Raw genomic sequence first — 23,894 nt, forward strand, 5'->3', positions numbered from 1 at the left:
TAAGTTTCCTTTCAAAGTGTCTTAATTGCACATGAACAAAGCATGGTGGCGCAAAACAGAATCTGCATATTTAGGCTACAACTTCTTCACTCGTCACCAGAATGACTCATCAGTAATGTTATTTTCAAGCTTTATCACAGCTATTCACTACCAGATGAAGCTGTAACTCCAGTTAAAGGCTGATGCTATAGTGCTACAATGCTCTACTACCCAGATGTAATCAAGTGCAGCTAATAGATGATGTCCTACTTCAGTATTTTGGTATAGTAAATTTAAAACGGTAGGTTTGTAGGCTGTATCTGGTTAACCAGCAAAACCAACAACCAAACAACCAAAATTCTGGTTATTTGTTTTTTTTTTTTTTCTTCGAGCCAAACCTCAATAACAATAAATCAGATCCAAATGCTCATTGAATACAATCCCACTGATCCTTCATAATTAATTCCTCTGGTTACAACAGCTGAGTGTGAGTACAAACCAAACACATCCAGGACATCCAGGCCAGTGCCAAGACCGTGAAATATATTCAAAATTCCACAATTTCTTTTAGTCATTAATGTCTGTCAACATTTTTTAACCACGTAGGAAATCTACCCTTCCTTAAGCCATCTTCAGCGCAGAAGGAGTGAACCACCACAGGTATGAGAGAGGGTGTTCATGTATCAACTTCCTCTCTAATCTGTTGACATGTTTTGCCAATAGTTATGAAAGCAGATGGAGGGATTATTATCATGCCTCCTCGCTCTCAGGTTGTATCACCTGTCATAGCAGGCGCACTCTGTGTCGTGGTAATTACAGTGACAGACAGGATGGCCTCTCCGAGCTGTCCGGTTGACACACGGTGCAATTAATCAATCGCAGCTCTTGTCTCAGGAGGGGGTCAGCCTTTAAGACAGGCTTAACGATCCATCACGGCTCCTCATATCCACACACTGATCCATCACGTCAGCACATCTGTCTAAAGTGGAGGAAGAAGAAGAAGTCTGTGCGCTGGAATAATGATCTGTTCGCTGTTATAGTGTAATTATGAGTGTCATAATGATGTAACAGGAAATAAAACTGGCTGATGAGCACTATATCAATGAGTGGGCAACAGAAGTGGATGTAAAACCTCACAGACAGTAGTTTGGTTTCTCTTTTGGTTACTTTCAAGGTATGAAAATTAAAAATCACTGAAAGAAAAAAAACACTGTGATAATACAAAGATGAAGAGATCAAAATAGAAAAGAAATTCACTTTAAAGTGCCTTTTGTACAAATTTGATTAACATATTTAATTAAAAAAAAAACATGTTGACTTTTCAGCTACAGAAACTTTATTTTTATGTAGATTAAGCTTAGATTTTTCTAAGATTGCAACATGCACATGTAATTCTCATATTTACAAGTTGTTCTTAACACAATACAAAATCTTCACAAGATCTTCAGATACTGAAAATAAGGGTTTTGTATAACCCCTGTGTGAAAAAGAAGATTGTTTTTTGCTGTAAATCACCACAATGGAGTCAAAAAAAATACCCCCTCTTTAAGATCTGAGAGTGGTGTCTTTTTTTTAAAATGTGTTTTTTACCAATAACTTTATAATACTACTAGAATCTTTGAGCTCAACAAAGCCATACATTTCATTTGTTATGGGATGTAAAATGTCTTGAATTAGTATCATGGTACAATTCTTCCCAGTATCTTGCCGCCTTGGTGGTCGACTGAAATACAGCCTGTGGCCCCTTGTATCTCCAGCAGCAGCAGCCTGCAGGTTTCATGTTGTTTAAACAACTCTTAATTTTGATGAAACCTTTAGGTCACCACCTGCACATATGACATCATGCTACTGTGTCTGGCGTTCATTTTAGCGCCTCATTCATCTTTTTAATAGCCATGTGAGTGTTTTATTCTCACCATAAAACTGCAGCGTGGACATGGAGATCTTATTCTGGGTCTTTGTCTCACAGCTCAGAGCGCCATGATGATTTCCCATTAAGATTTTACAAAGAAAGACAATTAAAGGATGAAGTCTGTGACTTTCGTTACATTTGAGCTCATTTTCAGGTTTAATGATGTTGTCAACGGAAAGCGGTGGAAAGCAGGATGATGATGTGTTTTTGGCCATCTGTCTATAAAAAGTCTGCACAGCAGCAACCACTGCGCTCAACGGTAACATCTCTGTCGGCCCACACACACACACACACACACACACACACACACACACACACACACAGACACACACACACACACACACACAGACACACACACACACACACACACACACACACACACACACACACACACACACACACACACACACACACAGTATCAGGAGTAATCTGAGATATAAAGCCTCATCGATCAGTACCGCTCTCCCCGGAGGATTACATCATTGCCCAACAAATAGCCAATCACAGCTCAGCGCAAACTGCCCGCTCTGTGACCCCATCTCTTGTGAAAGTAAAGCAGTGAGACACACACACACACACACACACAAACACACACACACACACACACACACACACACACACACACACAATTCCGGTCACGTCACAAGGAGGCATTGATATCATTCTCTCAGGTATTGAGTGTTTTATGTAAACCTGCACCACTGCAGTGCTGCTCTTGTTAACGTAACAATAGAGGAAACAAATATTTCAGCAAAAGTTGTACATCAAAAGGTCATTTTCAAAACTTTTCTGGCAGTTTTGAAAATTCACCCTTAATTAAACATTGTTATTTAATATTAACAAGCCCTTATTCTCCTATTGGACAGAGGAACTAATGGTTCTCTCATGTAAGGCCTCCCCTGGCATCTGTCTTGAAGAGGGTATAATTAGTTTGGAAACAACTGCAGAGTTCTGATTTATTTGTTGGAAAAAAAGCAGAAAATTTCTGCAGAAAATGCAGGTAACACGTTGTAATGTAGCATGGATCACAAACTAGAAGCCGAGTCTGGTAGAAGATGATTTTTGTATGTCACTACCCAGCTTTCCCTACCGGTGCTTCAGTGTGTCCTGCAATCCAGGCACTAATTGCCAAAAGAAATGCAATATACAGTGAACACATTTGAAACCAAGCATACATTTTCTCTTCTTTATCTTCTGTGCAGACTTTGTGGAACCAGTCTGAATGCACAGCATACGTGAAAACATACCTTGACGTAGCCTCCAGTCGAAACCAGCAGAGAGTCGTCTTGTGAGAAGTGTAGATCTGTGACCCAGCCTCCGTGAAGCGAGTCCATTGCGTCTTTACCATCCCGTGAGCAAATCTTCAGCAGGGTGCCGTCATTGACGCTCCAAAGCTGTGATGGAAAAGAGATTCAGAATGTTTATAAAGTAGGATGTAAATGTTTACTGGATTAAAGGATTTGAAAACCATGAGAGCTTCAGAAAAGTAGAGAACATATAGCTTAAGATCTAAAAATTATTCTCTCCAAGGGAATTTTAGCGTGAAATTTCTTACATTCAATATAAACCACTTCTTCCCATTTGAACATTTTAAATCATGAATAAACCTTACAGAAGGAGAAATCTACTATCAAATAAGGCTCAAACTCCTCAATAAGGTCACATGACAATCCACTCATTTCCTCATCAACAGGCGAGGATCATCCGTCCCTGTAATAATACGATTTGGCTGAAATGACCCTATAAAAAGCACACTGAGGCAAAAGCAGAGTGTGTGAGAGTGTGAAGCTAAAAGAAAAATTACCCATGATGCACTTCATATATAATGCAAAGATGCTTTATAATTCAATCATCTCTCCTGGAGCACATCACGCCTTCTGCAGCAATTACACAACTGTTCACATGCCACGTCCATTTGACAATGACACATTACACGTACAGCTATATTTAACACTTGGCATGCTTTTTGTGCAGAATGACTCACTTTGGTCTCCATAGAAACAGGGGTTGAGATTTCAGTGTGCTTTATGTAATTGGATCTGATGGATTCTCCCATTTCTGGATAATGGAGCAGAGCAGCTCCGAGGCCACCAGAGGGCATTAACCCCTTCCTGACCGAGGCGGGCTCTCACAAGTTTAAACCCTCCGTTAACTTTGCGCATCTGACAGTTTGTTGGTGTACAAGCAGCGCTGATGATCACTAAGCCTTAGGGACCCAATTTGGCATCCCAAGTCCTCTCCTTCACCCTCCCACTGTCAGACATCTCCTCCTCTTCCTGCTCTCTTCATCACAACTTCTCACACAGCCCTCCGATACATGCTCCCAAAATCTGAGTGGGAGCCCTGCCCACTTCCTTTCATCTCCCCTCTCTCTGTGTGCTGCAGCAATCATGATGCATTAGCAGGCACTTTATCTAAATGAGTGATGAGGTGTAATTAGGGGCTGATCTTTGGAATAATGTTGACTGCTGCTGTAATTACGTTTTTTATGCTGCACGGCAAAACAGACGGTTTAAGAAATGGAATTCAGTGATAACATGATGAGGATTTGTGTGTGCTGAGTTTTAAACACAATTTTTCTCCCTTCCCACACTTCCATACTTGACTTTGGCTTCAACCAGTAAATAAATGCCAAAGCTAGAGTACAATCTGAAACAAAACAAAAAAAATGACAGGCAGTGAAAAATTGTCAGCATGTACCCGTATCTCTCCGTTGTCGTCCCCAGTGGCGAGGCGTCGGCCGTCCCAGGAAAACCTGCAGCTTCGGACGCAGTCCTGATGGCCGCTCAGGGTCCTGACACACTGCCAGGACTCACTGTGCCACAACTAGGAACAAACACAGGGACTCAAGTTGAAAACCAGTTGTTGAAAGTTGTTCAGAGAACAGAATAAAGATAGAACCTTGATTGAAGAAAGTCCAGTAAAGAAGAAAAACAAGATAACAAGAATAAAGCTGTAAAATGTGAAATGTTGAGAGTTAGGTGATAATTTACAGAAAAAGTCAACCATTTATAAGAAAAAAAAGCAATTTTTCCTCTTATCTCCTGGGATATCAACAACATATTTTGTTCTGTAAATTTTTGCTCTGATCTCTTTATTAGCAATCCTTTTATGCTGGAAAAGTAAACATTTTTCTTGGTCAATGTATGACTTCTACTGTCTTGGAATGTTTTCTGAGGATAAAAGAAATGTTTCTTGTAAATTCATGACTTCTCTTATAAATGTATTTTTTTCCAGTAACTACTCTAACCTGACAAGTTTACAACTTTTTTCCCTTGTAACTTTAACCTGATAAATTTCAAACTTTTCCTTGAAAATAAGCAATATTTTTGAAGCCCTGGAAATTTCTGACTTTTTCTTTTAAATCCTCCCCACTTAAAAATGTACAACTTTTTCATCTTACACTTTGTTCTGGAAAACTAAAAACTTTTTCTTTGACTTTAAACTTTATTTTTGAAATTGAAGATTTTTTACTGTAGATTCCTAACTCTTCTTATAAACCTACAACTTTTTCTCTTTAACTCACTGTCTTTTCTTGTAAATAGTGATTTTTCACAAAAAACTTGACTGTAGCAACTTTAGGATTTTTTTTCTCGGAAACACTTTATTGTGGTAATTCTTTCGAAATACTATGATTTTTCTTCTTGCAATTCAAGATTTTTTTTTTTTGTAAATTCCAAACTTTTCCCCGTTTATTTACATAGAATTTTGTTTACTATATCAGAGTTAGTTTTGAACTATTTGTTTTATCTGTTGTTGTTGTTGTTTTTTGTTTTTCTTTATTTAACCAAGAAGAGGCTTGTTAAGATAAAATGTCTCATGTGCACTTTATTCTTGTCATAAATTTGAGGCTTCTTCAACTAACAACTCTACCCCTGATAAATTGATTGTTTTTCCCTCCAAATTTATTCTGATTAATTCACAACTTTTTCCCAGAGATTTGTTTTTACTTTAACAGTTGAATTGAGAACTCGTGTTACTCAGAGTTACGACTTTTCCCTCTTACAAGTTGCTTTTGAATTTGTGTCTATATTTTGCTATCCTGTTTCTTATGCTCAATGCGGCCCTTAACTTCAGTCACATTTATACTCATTTAACTTTAACACTGAATGCATTCAAAGCCTATATTTGATAAATTTGTATTGTATTATCAGTAAGCTAAAGGAATCCAAAAAGAACAGTTGTGACTTTGTTCATAAAGCACTTTGAAAAACATGACACAAAGTGTTAAGTTTCTGTCATTTTTCTTTGTCTGAGGACAAAAAGGAAACTGATCCTTTTGGGACTGTGATGAGCTGTCAGTGAAACACAGAAATAACTTAATAAAGATGTGTTTACCTCAGATCAAAATCTATTATTATTAGATCTAAAATGTTTTTTTTTTCTATTTTAGTTTAAAACAGTCATCACCTGTTAAACGGTCTCATTAAGACAAATAATCGGCCTAAAGGAGAGCTAATTTTGTTACAGTGCTGCTCACGATGATGAAACAATTAATGAGCTCTCTCTGTGTTTGGATTCCCGTCTTTACTTTTTCTCATCTATTGTTCTCTTTTATTTCCCTCCCTCCTTTCTCTTTCTTCCCTCTCTGTTCCTTGCTCACCCGGTCACATCCTGCGCAGCACTGAAAATAACACAACTCATAATTAGGCACTTCATTTGGCAAGCGGCTGACTGTGTCTGTGCGCACACACACTTTCACACAGCTCTGTTTATGTGAAGGTCAGAAGAGAGAAGAAACAGAAAGAACAGGTAAATCTCCTCCTTTAGTGGTGCTTTACAAAAATGCTCACTGCTGATCTTATATACTTTGACCTCTGGATGGACAGACGGATGGATGGAGTTCAGTGACTTTGTGTTTGTGTGTGTTTCAGGCAACCAAAGCTTCTGCTCGGTCTGGAGAGCAAGGACTATGTGACTGGCTGCTAACCAGCCCCACAACACACACACACACACACACAACTAAATTATCATCCCTGCCAAATCCATAAAACACACATTCTCTCACTAACGTCCGCTGACTGAAGCCAGGTTGGCGGCCAACCCAGTGGCTGTGTCTCTACTGTAAGTGTCCATCAAATCCGAATTCCCGTGTGAAACTCTGTGGCGGTGGCTTGAGACCTCTGGCTTTAACAGAAGTCAGAGAGTCAAAGCGCAAAACTGGACGTTTGTCTGCAAAAGTCAATATAAACAGTACAGAATTGAATGTTTCAAACCAGGGGTGTAACATAATCACTGCTTCCATAAAAAGCCTCTTAAGATTTGGTTTTGTGATCCATCATGACTGAAGTGTTTCAGCCATTAGATATTTTGGAAGCATCAGAGCTACCTTTTTTAGAAACACTCAAAAAGACTCAGACTGCTAAATGTTTCTGTTCACTTCAGGGTCCACCGTGCAAGGAGAAGCAATCATTTCAAAGCTGTGTGCTGAAAAGGTTAAAAAACAGCGCCTCTATCCCGCTGAGTGAGCCAAAGTCAGACCAAAGTCGAGCACAGCGGCGCTGGTAGAAGTCGACCTGGCAAAAACAACGTCCAGACAGGGAGGAGGGTCGATCGCAGGCCAGCATGGTCAGACTGGACGTGGGTGTGGGAGGACAGAGTGACCCGCTGCTAGCTAACTAAGCTGAGGGCCATCTGCTGCACGCTAATCTCAGAGGTCCGAGGAACTGGCTGGCCTACGAATCATGTGTGTGTGCATGTGCTGTAAATAAACAGTTCACACAGAGGAGATATGTTTTAATGTTTTATCTCATCGGTGTGTGTTTTTGTATTTGTGTGTGTTTAAGTGTTGAACCTTAGCAGTCTGGTCAGCAGAGGCAGTGGCGAAGAGGCAGCCGCCTGGAGAGACATCACAGGACAGGATGGCTCCACGATGAGCCTCAATGTCGCGCAGCTTCTCCCCACTCTGCATGTCCCACATCTCAAGGAAGACACAAGAACAGATTTTTAATTTGATTTCATGCTGCTGGTGTCTGAATCATGTGTATGTCTGGGTGTGTCTGTGTATTACCTTGGCGGTGCCATCGTAAGACCAGGACAGCAACCTGGTGTCAGCGGGTGAGTTGGTGAGCAGGGAGAAGCACCTGACTTGTTCCGTGTGGCCCTGAAGTACTTGACACTCTCCTGACTGCCACCTCCACACCTACAGGGGGCGATAGACCAGAAAAAAAAACTTTAAGATGCCGATTCTTTCAACTTAAAGATGCTATGAGGAGGATCTGTTTTGGTACCACTCCCTTGCCACCTTGTGGCCCGGAGTCTCCACACACTGTCGTGAATTACTTTTAGTGAGGCATGTGTTTGTTTTGGAATTAAATGGAGATCAGAATCGAAACAAATTTTCTTTGTTCAAAACAACTTTTTACTGGATACGACTGGATTTAGCGCAGCTGGGAGCACGGTGCTCTGAGACACGTCTGTAATGTGTAACATTAGTTAATCCTGGTTAGCTATGTCCTGCCAGTCATCTACCAAGCAGAGCTAAATTATCACAAACAGTTTAGCCCCTGTGTTATAGAGTAAAACAGCCTGAGCTAAAGGCTAATTAGCCTTTAGCTCGGGCTGTATCACTCTCCTGTTTAGCTTTCTTCTGCTCTTCTGTCCTTTTTCTGTCTGACAGTTAGGCTCCTGTGTCCACCATCACTACAAAATTAGTAACAGAAATAGTTTTTAGCAGAGAAAAACACATATTTCTGGGTTTTACCCCTTCTCATTACTCAACTTTGTCAGCTGGTGTGGTGTTGTCATAGAGACCTATACATGCTAAGGATTAATCCGGTCCTGGTTGACCCAAACTGGAAGCTAAGAAGTAGCAATTTAAAACAACCTGTAACCAGCAATATTGGCGCTGTCAATAATAATCTCATTTTTAAGTGTGGATTACGATCAGGCATATATCTAAAAGGGAGACTTTTTCGAGAACACTTTCAAACTCCTCACAGCCTCTTTAAGTATGATTTCAGTTTCATTTTTGAGAGCCCACATTTTGAAGCATGTTTTTTCTCTGATAATTTGCTTCAAACACACTTTGAGGCATTTTGGTGTGTACGAAAAAGCATCCAGCTTTTGATCAGTGTTTTAAGTGTATACTTGTTCTTTTTAGAAAATCTACCATGACCTCAGATACTGAGATATTTGTCTGCAGGATGTTTTGTGTCTGAAGGCTCAGTTTGATGGTAACTGACCAGCAATAAGAGTTCAACTCAGCTCAAGGATTCCGACAGACTCAAGAGGAAACACACTTCCTTACAAGCACATGTCAAACAGCATGAATCTGAATAGCGTCTGAGTAAGCAGCAGACGGTTTGGGAATAGTGATGGCACAGCCAGCAGCCGCATGCATACGGAACAAGGTGCTGCGTTACAGGAGAGAGGGGGAAGTGCTGCAGTGGACAGGTCTGTGGGAGGAGGAGGAGATGAGAGCGTGGGGCGGGGAGTGGGAATGAGCAACAGAGCATGAACGGAGGGTGGTTTGACAGACCGTAACAATGGGAAATATACACACAAACACAGATAGAGGTGCTAACAGTATACGGAAGAGGCTAGAGGCAGATAAAGAAATAGAGGGTGAAAGGAAAAGGTAAAGAATAGAGGGGAGCAGAGGTCAGAAGAGAAGCTGGTAGAGTGTAACAGGTAGGGAAAGGTGAAAGCACTCGATTCAGCCAAGCAGGCAGTTTTACTCAAGGTGAGAAATGGGATGGGGAGGAGGAATAATCGATCGCAGGGAGTAAAAAGGTTGGGGAAGGTGAAAGAGCATGCTATGAATTAAGCCAGAAGAGATGGAGTGGATATGGGAGAGGGTGATGAATTAGAGCAAAACAAGAACAGAGCAAAGTGTTTAAGGAGAAGCAGAGTTTCTTCTCACCCGAATCGTCGTGTCCTCTGACGATGTGATGAGCATTTGGCCTTCCTGGCTGAACTTGCAGTGGAGAACAGTCTTAGTGTGTCCGATCAGGGTGGCCAGGAGCTTCCCAGAGGGCAACTCTAACAGCTGGAAGAAGAAAACAGAAAGTAGACTTCAAATTAGAGAAAAGTGACTTAAAATCATCTCTGAGGATTGAAATAACCGTATGGACTCTACAAATGATGAGTCCTAAAAGCGAAGCCAAAACATTTAAAGCAGTTCATAAAGCCCACTATATTCTTATCCTGCTGATTAATGTTCAGGTTTTTATTTTTCTGAGAAGTTAATTTCATATGTTCTGCTAAGCATAAGCAGGGGTGTAACATCATGATTGTCTACTTTGTTAACACATTCTGCTACAAGGCGTAACAAAACAGAGTGTGATATAACCTAGGCTGACATAATGTAGTGGTACATATTATAATGTAGCTTAACAAAACATAGTATAACATTCCAGTAACAAAATGTTGCCATAAACAATGTAGCATAACACAATTTAGCCTCACACAGTGTACCATAACACAGTGTACCGTAACACAGTGTACCGTAACACAGTGTACCGTAACACAGAGTAGCATAACACAGTGTAGCGTAACACAGTGTAGCGTAACACAGTGTAGCGCAACACAGTGTACTGTAACAAAGTGCACCATAACACAGTGTACCATAACACAGTGTACCATAACACAGTGTACCGTAACACAGTGTACCATAACACAGTGTACCATAACACAGTGTAGCGTAACAGTGTAGCGTAACACAGTGTACCGTAATACAGTGTACCATAACACAGTGTACCGTAACACAGTGTACCGTAACACAGTGTACCGTAACACAGTGTACCATAACACAGTGTACCATAACACAGTGTACCGTAACACAGAGTACCGTAACACAATGTACCGTAACACAATGTACCTTAACACAGTGTAACATAACACAATGTACCGTAACACAGTGTACCATAAATCAACATATCATGACATAGTGCAACATGACGTAGCATATCATGGTATGGTGTAATATGATGTAGCATATTGCTGCATAGCATAACATGGTACCACACAACAAAGTGTAACACAACCTAGCATAACACAACTAGCATAACACAACATAGTGTAACACAACATTGCGGAAAACAGCTAATCATGATGTAGCTTAACATAATCTAGCGAAACATAATGTAGCATAATGTAATGTAGCTTAGTGCAATGTTGTGTAGGAAGTATAGCGTAAGGTAGCATAGCCCGATGTAGCTGAGTGCAATATAATGTAGCATTTTGAAGTGTAGCCCAATGTAGCATAGCAGAATGACATAATGTATCACAAAATAATGTAATGTATCAAAATATGCCATAACATTGTGTAAAATAATGTTTCTTTAACCTTGTGTTAGCACTAGAAAGAAAGTAAGGGTTAGCCAAAAGTTTTTCAGAGAGCACAGCCAAGAATCAGTCAGTGCCTTCAGTTTTTTCGACCACTTGTTAATGTGGAGGTGTTTAAACTTGTGAGACTATCATTTGCAGATGTAAAACCAAAAAAAAGTCACGTGAAAAGACATTATCGAAGAAAGTTGATGTTTTTACCATATATGAAAAAGAAACTCTCCAACAGTTTTTATGGTATTTAAAGAAAAGACACATTAGCACACACATGGTTATAAAAGTTTAGGGGTAACTTTTGTTTAATCTGTTGGAAGGTTTTTTTGACAGTTTGAGTATTTTGGTCTTAATCAAAGAATTGAACCAACCAGCCAACTTACAGAAAGACAGATTCAAGTTTCACTCCACAGAGCCATCCTGCTGTAGAATGGGTATGCTTGTGTGTCAAACAAAGATAGCAGCTGGTCGAAAAAAGATGTAAATTCAGCACAGTGGAAGATCTGCTGTACCCAGAAGTCACACAAAGTTCACACCCGGCGTCTTGAATATCTATGCAATCCTCAAATGATAGCTATGTTTGCCAAGATAAACTCTGGGAGGAAAAGTGTCCCAGAAAGTTTAATAAGAAATCCTGAAAAGGAGTCACATTTTGAGGGAGTAATTGAGGAGGAGAGGTGAAGTACTGCTGCTGCTGCTGCTGCTGGCGAGATGGTGATAAGCACTTCAAAAAGAAAGTAGAGTGGGGCCTTGCAGCCATCCGGTCAAGGCCGCCGTGGGTCTGACAGCCCTGGAGAAGTCGGAGAACAAAGCCGAAAGATCCAGTTTAGAGGAGACAACAGTGTCACTGTGTATTTTCACTTGGGAAGAAGAGACTTTACAAGCATTCAAAGCTGGCAAGAGATTTTCTTAAGCCCTAAAAGGTCAGCTGGATCATTGGAAGCATCACAGCCAAGAGTTTTTACAGGACAAAAGGCCTGCAACATCTGCCACTGAAATATTTACATCCCGAAAGAGAGGGTTGAAATGTCTGCACAACAAGCCTCAGGGCACGCTAACTGTGTTTGTCAAGCTCCCTGTTACTGTCAGAGACGCTGAAGACTCAAAGCCTCAGAGGGAGCACTTTGGAGAGTATAACACATCCCGCTCCAGGATTTCTGGGATGGTGCAGTCAGGTAAGTGCCTCAGGTGTTTGGTAAACAAACTACGCAAATATAAAAGCCGGCTAATGTAAAGGGGAGCAAGTGGGAGCACTTGTTTTAAATGCCTCTACCATGGGAGATGAAACACTGCAGGTTGTGTTACTCTTGAAGGGTTTTTTTCAGTGATTATTCCTGGATCTAAGACAAACACACACACTCCTTTCCCTTTTACAGCAGAAATTCGCACACATAATCAGAATATAAAAGCAGCATCGATGAATTCTCACATGATTTTTCTTTACTCTGAACTCTTGTTCTTAACTTCATGTGGGGGAAAAAGACATGAATGCTTTTTGCTGCAGTGGTCAGTCCTATCAGTTTGCCCTGAAGTCAACACTTGGACTCCCTCTGGTGTTCACCTCAGGAACAACCACAGCAAAACACTGAAATCTGTCAAAGGCAACAGATTTATGATACAGCATCTGTATAATGAAGTGCATTTTTGGGTAACTGAATTCACTTTTGTCTCATTTTACTTGTTGTTACCCCTTAAGATTTCAGACAATCCTGGTCCTTTTGGTCTCCATTCATGTTGTTGAGGGGTAACTTTTGTTTAATAATAGGGGTGCACCGATCACAGTTTTCTGGCCGATCGCCGATCATCGATCTTTAAAAAGCCTGAACTGCCAATACCAATTTGGGTTGACACAGATTTTTATTCTTTATTCTTTATAACTGACAGCCTATACCTTCAATGTTCCAATCTCATTTTATTGAAAATCATTGAACAATACCTCTGAAACAATAAAATCTTTATGTTTTAACTTAAACAACCAATAAAGTGTCCTGAGTTTTAGGTCTCATAGCAAAAAACAACAATGGCTGGCTGTCAGACCTTCCCAGAGGTATGCAAGATCAGTTTCATATGTAAAGATGAGCTGCTCACCGATCCCCCAAATTAAGGAAATCGGCACCAATCGATCAGCCAACCGATTGATCGGTGCATGTCTAGTTCATAACGTCTCACATGCAGCAGTAAAACACCAGTGGTCTATTCAAACTTGAGAGCCTATCATTAAAATGAAGAGTGAGGTTGAGGTTGCTCTGCTTAGTAGATGAGCACTGAGAGGATTATAACCAGGATTCACTAATGTTACAAGTTACACACACATCTCAGAGCACTGGCATGTGAGTAGTGATAAATATGGCCAGCTACTAAACTACGGTACAAACTTATAAAGTTTGTTTGCTGTCACGTTTCAAACAGTGCTACGTAACTGTTGATAAATACCTTACCTTGTTGCGCTGTATCCAGTGTCTTGAAAAAAGAAAAGTAATGTTAAAAAGAAAATCCTATCTCCATTCATTTATCAAAACAAAAATGCCCTGGTCAGTGTCATGTCATTACGCCAGTGTGCTCTCAATTCCGACAAAAAATGTCGCTGTATTCACTTTAAACTGATGGTCCTCACAGTCCCTTTAAAGTAGCTGATTATTAGAAAAGTAACTGAAACTGTAAGAATGTGTTCTTTTCTGTAGTTTATGATACTTTACTGAATCTCCTTGGAGCAACGGCTGTAAGTTGGGAATAAAAAATGTAAAAGTAAAAATATTATCCCTTTAACCTCTGTTGATACATGAAGTTGTGATTTTAACACTCAGTGAGCATTTAAGGTTTGACTGTTGTCTACCTGTACAGTGCCGTCTTCCTGTCCCAGAGCCACAGCAGAGGGTCGCCTGCACAAACACGTACACCGAATCCTGGAGGACATCTCCTCCGACTGGAACAGCACAGTTCCCGTCCTTCCTTCGCGAACCTAAAACACCAACACACACATATCCATTATTGTCCATGATACATCTCACTTATCTGTCATTGTTCTTTCCCTCTGTCTCTCCTTGCTACTCACCTGCAGTCGGTTGCAGTTGTCAGCAGCTGAGACGATGATTTCTTCACCATTGTAGAGAACGTCGGAGTCTCTTTTCAGGCAGACAGCTGAGGAGGTGTGCACCTTCTTTGTCTCCCACAACTAGAAAGGAACACAAGTAATAACAGGCTGAAAAGGATGTTACAAAAAGACTCAAGTGACCTGAGGAGAGAAGAAACATCAGCGCGGCCAAATCAGTTGACATAGTTTATTTATCTTTAACTTAAAACCTATTTGCTGCAGAGACAAGCTGGGAACAAGTTGACTGTGGCAAAAAGGAAGTACTCAGCATCTGTCTGCTGCATTTTGTTCAGAACTTGAAACTAATTTTAAAGTTTAGATATACAGGCTTTTCTTACCTGGAAAAAGAACTCAAGTTAAGCCTTTTTAAAAAGGGGCTGTGCTTGCCCATATTTTAGAACAAAGTAGTACAGCTGTGCAGGTTTTCAGACTGCTACATATCTATATGTTGTAGAAATACTGAATCTGTAAACTGCTTAAATGGTTTATTTTAAAGACAATGTGAGATCCTCAGGAGATCTTCACTAGACTTGCTGAAACGATGATATCATTACATAAGGAACTCCTAACTGGTTCATGACAAGTTGGGGTTTGAGGAGAGGGCCTCAAACACCAAGGCCTGTTGATGGTTTGTGTAGCGGGGAGCCTCAAAGAGACAGCATTTAAAACCAAATGTTTTAGAGACTGAAATTAGACTTTCCTGAAACAATAGTGAGACTTTTTTTTCCAGGTGTAAAGCCTAAATGCTACAGCAGGTACCACTGTGACAGAATAGAGCCTGACAAAAGCACAATACTCTCTCTTTAAACTTAATTTCATTCTTTGCAACCTTTTATTTCATAATAGTTGCTCTTTTGAAAAATAGTTTCAGTAGCGGCTTGGGATTAATCTAACAATGCAGGTGTTTTAAATCATTTAAATCATTTACTAACTCTTTATTGTCATTAAAAACCCTCAGGAAGCAGAGATGAAAAGGTTTCAAACACACAGGAACCTTTCCTCTGAAATGATTGAAATAATTTGTCCCAATAGAAAATCAAAGCTAGAGCTTGCAGTGCAGCCAGCTTACATCCAAATATCAACTTCTATATTGAAAATATCATGACTGCAGGTTGTAAAGTCCATCCAAAAGTCTGAGCTGCAGTGAGCTGTTATGCAATTAAGGTTGTTATTATCACGTAACGCCTCTTTAAGGTGGTGGTAAGTCATTACAAATCAGTCTTCAGCTTGTAATTTCATCACTCATTTGTTTGGTAAATTATTTACTTCTTTTATATATATATATAAAAAATGGTTGGAGCATGAGTGGTAGCACAGCCTCTTCTTACCCTGACAGTCTGGTCGTCGGAGCAGGAGAGCAGCTGAGAGCCATCAGGAGAGAACTGAACACGCTGAACCCAGCTCAGGTGACCGCTGCAGTCTGCCATCTTTTTATTGGACTCTAAGTCCCACAGCTGCAGGACACACACACAAACACACACATATATGCAGGACTTACAACTTCCACCAGAGTTCAAATAAAAGCACAAGAATTTACAAATGAGATTTTTATGAGGAGTTGTCAACCTGAAGTTCCCCAGTATTTCTCACACGAAGATGATACAGGCTGCCAAAGTATAATGCTGCCCATTTTTACCTATTTCAGCATCAATAATCAACTATCTAAAGCAGGAGTGTCCAAACTTTTTTTTGAAGAGGGCCACGCTTGATTATGTAAAACTGATTAAGGGCCAGCAGTCCTTAATGTCATATCTTTTTAATTGTGAAAGTAAAATAAGAATGCTTTAGTTTACCAAGCTTTATACATGTAGCCTATGCTCAGTCCAAATGTAGTTCTGAGAGATGTTACACAGCAAAATTTCAGACATGATGGATTAAAAGAAAGGGTTTGAGTTTGTTAACTACCTCCACAGCGTAGTTGGAGAACGCAATAGCAAGCAGGTTACTGGTGGGACAGGCATGACAGTACTGCACCATGCTCAGACGGTTCGTCCTGATCTCAAACAGCAGGTCCGATGTCTCAACGTCGAATACCTGAGAAACAAGGACAGAGAAGTCACAAACTCTGTACGAAAATAAATGAATGAGACAAATGAAAAACTTTAATAAAAATCTAAGCGCTGTCATATCTATACACTTAAGACCATTATTCATACTTGAATCAACATTTTACAGCTAAAAATCAATGCAAAGTTCTGCAATCTTCCAGATATTTTTGGTTAAAAAAATATATCATTAGCTAAATTAGCTCATCCCAACAATTCAACATTTTGTGTATTCTCCTGTTCTATAAAATATACTTAGTTAAGCTAAAACAAATGCAAGTTGTTATAATTGAAGTTTCAGAAGAGGAGAGGAGAGGAGAGGAGAGGAGTGTCACACACACGAGAGACTCTGAAAGACAGCCTCCCGTCAGCGCCCTCTTTGGTCTAAAAACTCAACATCAGCAAGGATGGGAGAGCAAAGTGAACACAGTGGTGTTAACTTTATATCTGGGCGACCCAGACGTAAGAAACAAGACATTAAACTGAATTTAAAAAATCCAAGAAGCACTCACATTTCAGTCCAACATAGTTTAAAGCTTCGAGGTTTAGTTTAACTTTCTGAAAGTTCTTACCAGAGCAGCGTTTTTGGCTGCACATATGATGCGTTTGCCATCAGCTGTCCAGGTGCTGCACTTTACAAGAACCTCTTCATCACTCTCAACAAGCATGTCTCGAACGTTGATTGTCTTCCACTCATTGGCAGAGGACACCTGGAACAGCTGTGTGCATTCAAAGAGATAAAGAAACACTTGGTGCCGGGAAACATATTCTACCTGTGGATGGTTACATTTCAATTTTTTAATACCTGAAGTCAGAACAAGCCTCTGAAAAAAAAATTAAGTACTGCTCTGAACTACAACCATTATAACTCTTACCACTACTGTTTTTAAATTATTTTGAATCGTACTGTAATTTATCTTTAATTCACTTTTTACTATATTTTCTTAATTTCAAATCAATTAATTCATTAAAATAAAATAAATACAAGTTAATAAAGTCAATAAAAAGTCCATAAAAGTTCCTTAGTTTTTAAGTTTTACATCATTCTTTGATTTAACCTTTTTTATGCTATTTCATTAAATTCTTTATAAAGTTCATCTCATTTAGATCCATTTTATTTTGTTTTCTTTTTTTTATTCATTTTGGGTTTTTCTTTATTTCATTTGAAAATAGCTTAAATTTCATTTTTTTTATCTTATTTTAATTAAAATATTTTTTTCATTCATATTATTTTATTTACTTTTTTTCATTTTATTATTATTATTTTTAATTTAACTTATTTTACTTTAATTTAGCCTGTTTTAATTTATCATATTTTATATTACAACACAACAGTTTTATTCTTTTAATTTTATGTCATCTTGATTTATTATATTTTATTTTTGTTCTTATTTTACTGATTTTATGGTATGCATGCAATCTTACCACATTGATTTTACTGCACTGTTTTTTGTGATAAATTTATGAAAGGTTCTCTATGAATAACACTGATTTGAGTGGAGTTACCTTTACGGTGCCATCGTTGGAGGCAGTAGACACATAGGTGTCATCAGGAGAGAAACAGCAGTGATTGACTGGCTCGAAGTGGCCGAACATGGTGTTCTGAGAGGACGGCTTGTTGAGGTTCCACAGCTGCAGAAAGAAAGAGATGAAAGCTGTCAGAAATAAGGATCAAGGAAGGTTTTTTTTGTCACATGTGATGAGGTTACATGAGGGGGGAAGGGGAGGAAGAGATAAATGAGGTTTTTCGCACTGACATACCTTAGCATTCATAAACTTGTCATTTGAGCATGTGGCAAGCAGGAGGCGTCGTGTTGTGTTGGTAAACTGACAGTGGTTGACTTGCTCCTCATGCTCCTCCTCAAAAACTCTCAACAGCATTGCTCGCTCCACGTTCCACACCTGTGTGATGACAAAGGCATAAATACAAAGACAGAAAATGGACAAAAGGAGGATCGATTATAACACAGAGTGCTGCTCACCTTGACTTTCCTGTCACTAGAGCAGGTCGCTAAAAGGCGGTCGTCTGGGGAGAAGGCACAGCAGAGCACCTCGTCATCGTGAGCCTGGATCTCTGTGAGTTTCTCACCTGACGTGCTTTTGAACACCTGAGTGCAGAAGGTACAAAACAACATGTTTGTTTAGTAAAAGGTCAGGTTACCTTAGATATTTAGAGTTTAAGCTCTTTGAAATTCACAGACAGACACACATGAGGAGACAGGTCAGGCCCCATACCTTCAGCGTCTTGCTGGCTCCACAGGAGGCAATTTTTGCTCCATCATGAGAGAAGCAGGCAGAGTAGATGGAGCCCTGGTGGGGATGGATCACCAGGAGGGACAAACTTTCAACACTGTCTTTATTCCTGGACAAAAAAAAGACACGGTGACAAGTAAGTTTTAGAAATGGGCAGGAAATGTTAGATTAATTGTTAATTGCCTTATTTCATACAGCCAGTCAAAGTAGAGTCTCCCCCTGCTGGTGCGATCCTGTGCCTGCACCAAAGCTTGTTTGTAGACCTCTGAGGAGTGTGGCTGAGAGAGGGCGAGCTGCACCACGTCAGGAAAAGGACGCTGCTCCAGCTGGTGGCCGTTCAGAGACAGAAACTCCTGGAACTGACTTCTTACTTCATTATTCTGAGGGAGGCAGATGAGAAAAAGCTCTGAACTACTCTGTACACTGGAATCAAAATCATTCAAAAAAATCAGACAATGTGCTTTCAAAAATGGAATCTGAGCAAGTGTTTATTCCAAGTTTTCTTAAAAAGTGCTTAATCAGACTTAATATGAGCCTGAGTCCAGAAGCAGTCTTGTTTCAAGATATTAAAGACAAAAATGCTCACCAAATCCGCACATATTTTTGAACAAAAAGGCATAAAGTTTAGTCGTCTGCTGACCTCTTTATCCAATATGGGTCCATGCTCCATGTAATCATTGATGAGGTGAGCTGGACCCATGATCTGAGACTTTGTGGTGACCCAGTCCAGAGAGAACATGAGTGAGTAGAGCTCCTATACAGACGAAGAGGGCAGACAGAACAAAAATGTGTATGGATAGATGGGTTAGATGAGTACAACTATCACTGATCAATGGTTTAAATGACAGAAATGTGTAAAGTGATTTATTAGTTGTTATGTGTTACCTGTGTCAGGTTAGCTTTGGCCATGTGGTGGGTCAAGAATCGGATCCAGTAGAGGCATTCCTCATCTCCTGAAGTGGGCGGTCCGTCTCTGTAGTGCTGCTGATACTGACGCACTACTTTAGCGTGAAGACTCTGAAACACAAACAAGGATTCATGATATTTAAAAAATCCTAAATTGATGGATTTATAATGAAAGTGTCCACAACCAGGTATTGGATCTAACCTCTAGCTGAGTGCGATTCTGCTCCACCAGGAAGTCCAGCTGCAAGTCATGAAGGTAGTAAAGGTAGGGCCTATTATGATTGTCCACAAACAGCAGAGACTTGTTCACAAACTCCTCAAGAATGTCCTCCACCTCCTCCGGCTCTAGCTCCCACAGAATGGACAGCACCTGCAGAGAAACCTCAGTTAAGCTCAAATGATCAAAACAAATCACCATCGCTCTTCTGATGCAGCCAAACCTGTGCAGGGATTTTGATGTCCTTCTCCAGCACTGTGAGGTCCCTGTAGAGCTCTCGGTGCTCCTCAGGTAAGACCTCAATGCTCGCAGACATGGCTTGGTCAAGGGCATCATAGTCGTAGGACGAGGACTTCCTTATTCTCTTGAACTGTTTCTGCTGCAGCTGGCGGAGGTAGTAGACCCAGCGGTTTGGTTTTTCTTTAAGGAGAGCGCCAATCAGGGACACAACAAGAGGGGAACCTGGGAGAGTAACACGAACACACTTTAAACTGTACTCAAAATTGAGCATGCAACAATATCTGTTATTTACATTTTAAAAAAAACAAACCTTTGCATTCTCTGACGATGCTTCGAGCCTCTTCAGGAAGTCCCTTTGGTTTAGTATTCGTGTAAAGAGCCAGAATCTCTAGTCCTTTGTTTTCATCCAGACCACTCTCCACTTCAACCTGATGTTTAGCTCCTACAAAACAAAAGTTGAACCCTAATTGAGCAAAACAATCACAGCAAGTTTTTTGAGTTGTATTTTGGACTTTTCATGCCTTTAAAGACAGAGTGGGTAGAGTAGGAAAAGGGTTGAGAGTGGTGAACAACATGCGAGAAACAAGCCATGGGCTGGACTCGAACTTGCGCCACCCACTCGAGGACAGCAGAAGGACTGGCAGTCAGGTACACACACAGCCATAAAAATGGACTTTTACGACTTTAAAAAGCGTATTTACAGCCTGGTTCAAAAAACAGCCTGGGTATAAAATGCTGACTTTTTTCTATCTCGGCGGTTAAGAAGTTATTAGGAATGTTTTGATTGTCCAATCAGAGGCACAGCTCAGATCACGTGACCGCCGGCGCCCTGTTGCTGCTCGAGGAAAACCTCACAGCCAGCGTCATAGCGAATGTGGCTGTGTCCGCGGATTGGCTTCATTTTACGGTTTCAGAAACAGACAGGTGACGTCGCGGAGGCTACGTCCAAGTTTTATACGGTCAATAACACTCTTAAACACAATAAATAAATACTCACCACTGACAGAATCAGCAAGACTTCTGTTTCTAGTTGTCAGAAGGATGCGACACTGGATATCAAACGCTTTCAACACCATGCTGTCCCAGATGTCGTCAAGAATCAGCAGAGACCTGAAGCCCGAGCAAATAAAACAAGACACAAGAAACCAGGAAAATTATGACTTTTTTCTCCTCAGCAACTTTACGCTTACAAGTTAAAGTTCAAAATAGGTCTGGTAGAAATCGAACGAAACAGCACTCATTTCCTGTTGGAGGAATATGAAGAGTTGACGTTATGACTGTATAAGTTGTGCTTCATGTGTGTTGTTACTTTCAGTCTTGTGTTTTGATACTTGAGGCTCCTGTTTCATTTTTTTTGCTGTTATTGCTGTTTCCCTATATTCAGGTTAAGTGACCTGGCGTGACTTGATTTCAGCGCATTCAGCATTTCAGGGTACTCTCCCTAAACTTCCTCAATCTTTCAGCTGTCATTGGCCGCTTACCACTTGTCATCTAGTATCAAGTGACAATTAAGGTTTGATTTCATAAGTCTGTAATGATGGCACAGTATGTATAAAGAAACTTAGTGACTTCTATTTTTATGAAACCGCAAAAGAAATGCAATGACAGAAATGTTTGCTGTCACTTTCATTTTCACAAAATCAAATGTGTCTCTCTTTGAAAACAGTTTGGACATCACTGTCATACAACCTCACTTAAAAAAACTTAACTATCCCTTTAATTGATCTGCAATTTGATTCACAATTCAAAATCCTAAATATTATGTTTTTTATATGTTTTTTTTTTCGTGTATTTTTCCTAGTCATGCAGAGAGGAGCTGTGTCCAAAAGCTCCTTAAATTTCTCCTGAAAGCTATTTGTTTTGTCTTAATCCAAGCTATTTCAACAAGCCTTTCTTCACAGTTTTGCTTGAACAAACAGTTAAGTAGAGCAACTATACATCTCTGTGTGTCAACCTGAACTCACCTGGGATATTTGCGCAGCATGAGGAAGCGCAGACGCTCCTTAGCTTCATCCAGAGAGTTTGGAGGCCGGTGTAGAGACTGTGCATCCAGGCTCTGCTCCAGCCGGAAACACAGGGACTGGATCTTTGCTAGCAGGTCGGGTTTGTCAAGCTGTCCAATGGACAGCCAGTGGATACCACCTGGGAAGCACTCTGCATGAAAGAGGAGAGGAGATGTAGCATCTTTAGAGAAATGTCTAAAGATGGAGACAGTCTGAGAAAGATGATTCACCTCCAATGAGTCCGTGATGTCTCACGGCCTCAGCAGCCAGGACGGATTTGCCTGAACCAGCCATGCCAAAGATGGTGACCCAACCCGCTTCTTTCTGCAGCCGGTAGAGTTTCTCTCTGACCTGGTTCACAAGCTCTGGTCTGCTGACAAACACCACTGGTCTCTGCGGTACACCACCTTCACTGAGCACCATCTGGACTGTTAAACAGAAGAGGAAGGAATTAAAATCAAACACATTAACTTTAATATGCGCAAATAAAAAGCTTCCTCTCTCACCATAAGATGTGAAGCCGTCGCATGAGCCATTTGGTTTGCTGGGGAATGTTTGTGGTAGGTCTTCATGAAGCAGATGGGCCAGATCATCATAAGCCTCCTTGACCAAAGCGTTATAGAAGGAGATGTAAGCACGGTTGTCTTTTTTAAGCAGAAGCTCCAGCAGCGCAGCAGCCTGATCCTTCCTGTTGGGCTGCAGGACAAAGAAATAATTGAGATGACATTTGCAAATTAACTCTTGCAGTTTTGAAGATTCAACTACGATCTGGAAAAAGACTTATGATAGTGTTTCTGAGAATGTGAAGGAAGTTTTGAAACATTTAAAGGCAGCCCACAAATTCTTTTTTGGCACCTTTGTCCTGATCCTTTCCTCCTCTTCCACAGTAAGCACATCATCACTGATCATGTGATCCATCAGGTAGCTGGGCTTGATGTCCTGCTCCAGCCTGTGGCGAAAGCGCAGCAGGCAGCTCCTCGACCTTTCCTCCAGCGCCATCTTTGAACGGCAGGCTGACCATGCACTGCAAATGAATGGAAAAACACAAAGTTTGAGTCTTAAGTTATACATTGTTTGTATAAACTGTCATAAATGAACAAGAAAAAAATAGGATTATATTCCAGAGCAAATGATTAAAGATTTAAAAATCAAAAGTTACGCTATGAAAACTGAGAACTTAAAAATTAGTTTTCATAACTCTTTAATTTTACCAGAAATACAAAAGTGAATCAAGAAAAAAATATCAAAAAGTTGATTAAATTCATACAATACTTATATCATTACTTAACAGCTGTTTACAGTAAGAAAGAAAGAAAGAAAGAAAGAAAGAAAGAAAGAAAGAAAGAAAAAAATCTCAAAAAGTTGATGAAACTCATACGATACTTACTTAATTATACTATTACTGTAAACAGCTGTTTACAGTGGCATTTTCGAAATACAAAAAAAAAAGAGGAATTTAAAAAAGCCAATAAAGCAGTGACATTTCAGAGGCTATAAAACCATATTTACTTTAGTTAATAATAATAAATAGAGAACTGGCCTGTTTAATTTCACCCAGGTCGATAAATTTCGGAGCAGTGCAGTGACCACTTCCTCACAGCTCTGTAAAGTCTCACATTGAATACGAAAGTGAAAAATAACACTTCATGTCAGAGCTAAATTTAAATCTGCCAGAGTATATTATCGGAATCACTCGTCTCATCCTCTAATATGGTTTGTCTGACACACTTTTTTCGCATTTTACTACTTGTCCAGACAAGTTCACTCTGTTCTCTTGGAAATGAAACAAAGAAAACAATCGCTAGTAGATACTTACGGCTAACTTCTTTGTTAACGATGAAGGTATTTGCTGAAGAGGATAAGGTACAGACGTAAAGTCGTGTTAAAATGAGTCCAATGTGTAAAAGGTTATACTGTTTCCCGTCAAATTACACTACACGCCCCATGAGATGAAGCTTCCTGCTTT

General features: G+C 40.1%; 1 protein-coding gene across 2 annotated transcripts in view; it reads right to left on the minus strand.

Annotated features, from left to right (window-relative positions):
- Positions 1-23,894, minus strand: part of apaf1 (apoptotic peptidase activating factor 1) — a 40,977-nt gene extending 17,083 nt beyond the window's left edge. Inside the window, exons 1-26 of one of the 2 annotated variants that reach the window (XM_074698579.1) lie at positions 23,745-23,894; positions 22,784-22,952; positions 22,435-22,624; positions 22,159-22,356; positions 21,890-22,079; positions 20,923-21,035; positions 20,236-20,367; positions 19,909-20,147; positions 19,671-19,838; positions 19,448-19,579; positions 19,203-19,316; positions 18,758-18,942; positions 18,545-18,671; positions 18,292-18,417; positions 18,071-18,211; positions 17,816-17,941; positions 16,882-17,028; positions 16,170-16,298; positions 15,593-15,718; positions 14,226-14,345; positions 14,007-14,132; positions 9,756-9,881; positions 7,902-8,033; positions 7,686-7,811; positions 4,592-4,717; positions 3,139-3,285 (exon numbers count right to left, since the gene is read on the minus strand). In XM_074698579.1, the coding sequence (XP_074554680.1) occupies positions 3,139-3,285; positions 4,592-4,717; positions 7,686-7,811; positions 7,902-8,033; positions 9,756-9,881; positions 14,007-14,132; positions 14,226-14,345; positions 15,593-15,718; positions 16,170-16,298; positions 16,882-17,028; positions 17,816-17,941; positions 18,071-18,211; positions 18,292-18,417; positions 18,545-18,671; positions 18,758-18,942; positions 19,203-19,316; positions 19,448-19,579; positions 19,671-19,838; positions 19,909-20,147; positions 20,236-20,367; positions 20,923-21,035; positions 21,890-22,079; positions 22,159-22,356; positions 22,435-22,624; positions 22,784-22,927 (3,630 nt within the window). In that variant the 5' untranslated portion in view covers positions 22,928-22,952; positions 23,745-23,894. Of the gene's footprint in view, positions 1-3,138; positions 3,286-4,591; positions 4,718-7,685; positions 7,812-7,901; positions 8,034-9,755; positions 9,882-11,075; positions 11,964-14,006; positions 14,133-14,225; positions 14,346-15,592; positions 15,719-16,169; positions 16,299-16,881; positions 17,029-17,815; positions 17,942-18,070; positions 18,212-18,291; positions 18,418-18,544; positions 18,672-18,757; positions 18,943-19,202; positions 19,317-19,447; positions 19,580-19,670; positions 19,839-19,908; positions 20,148-20,235; positions 20,368-20,922; positions 21,036-21,889; positions 22,080-22,158; positions 22,357-22,434; positions 22,625-22,783; positions 22,953-23,744 lie in introns of those variants that run through there. The other variant, XM_074698580.1, reaches the window with a different exon arrangement.

The sequence above is a fragment of the Halichoeres trimaculatus genome, unplaced genomic scaffold (genome assembly GCF_033239565.1).
Source record: "Halichoeres trimaculatus isolate MK-OKI-2021-1 unplaced genomic scaffold, fHalTri1.1 fHalTri1_scaffold_21, whole genome shotgun sequence".
Lineage (NCBI taxonomy): Eukaryota > Metazoa > Chordata > Actinopteri > Labriformes > Labridae > Halichoeres > Halichoeres trimaculatus.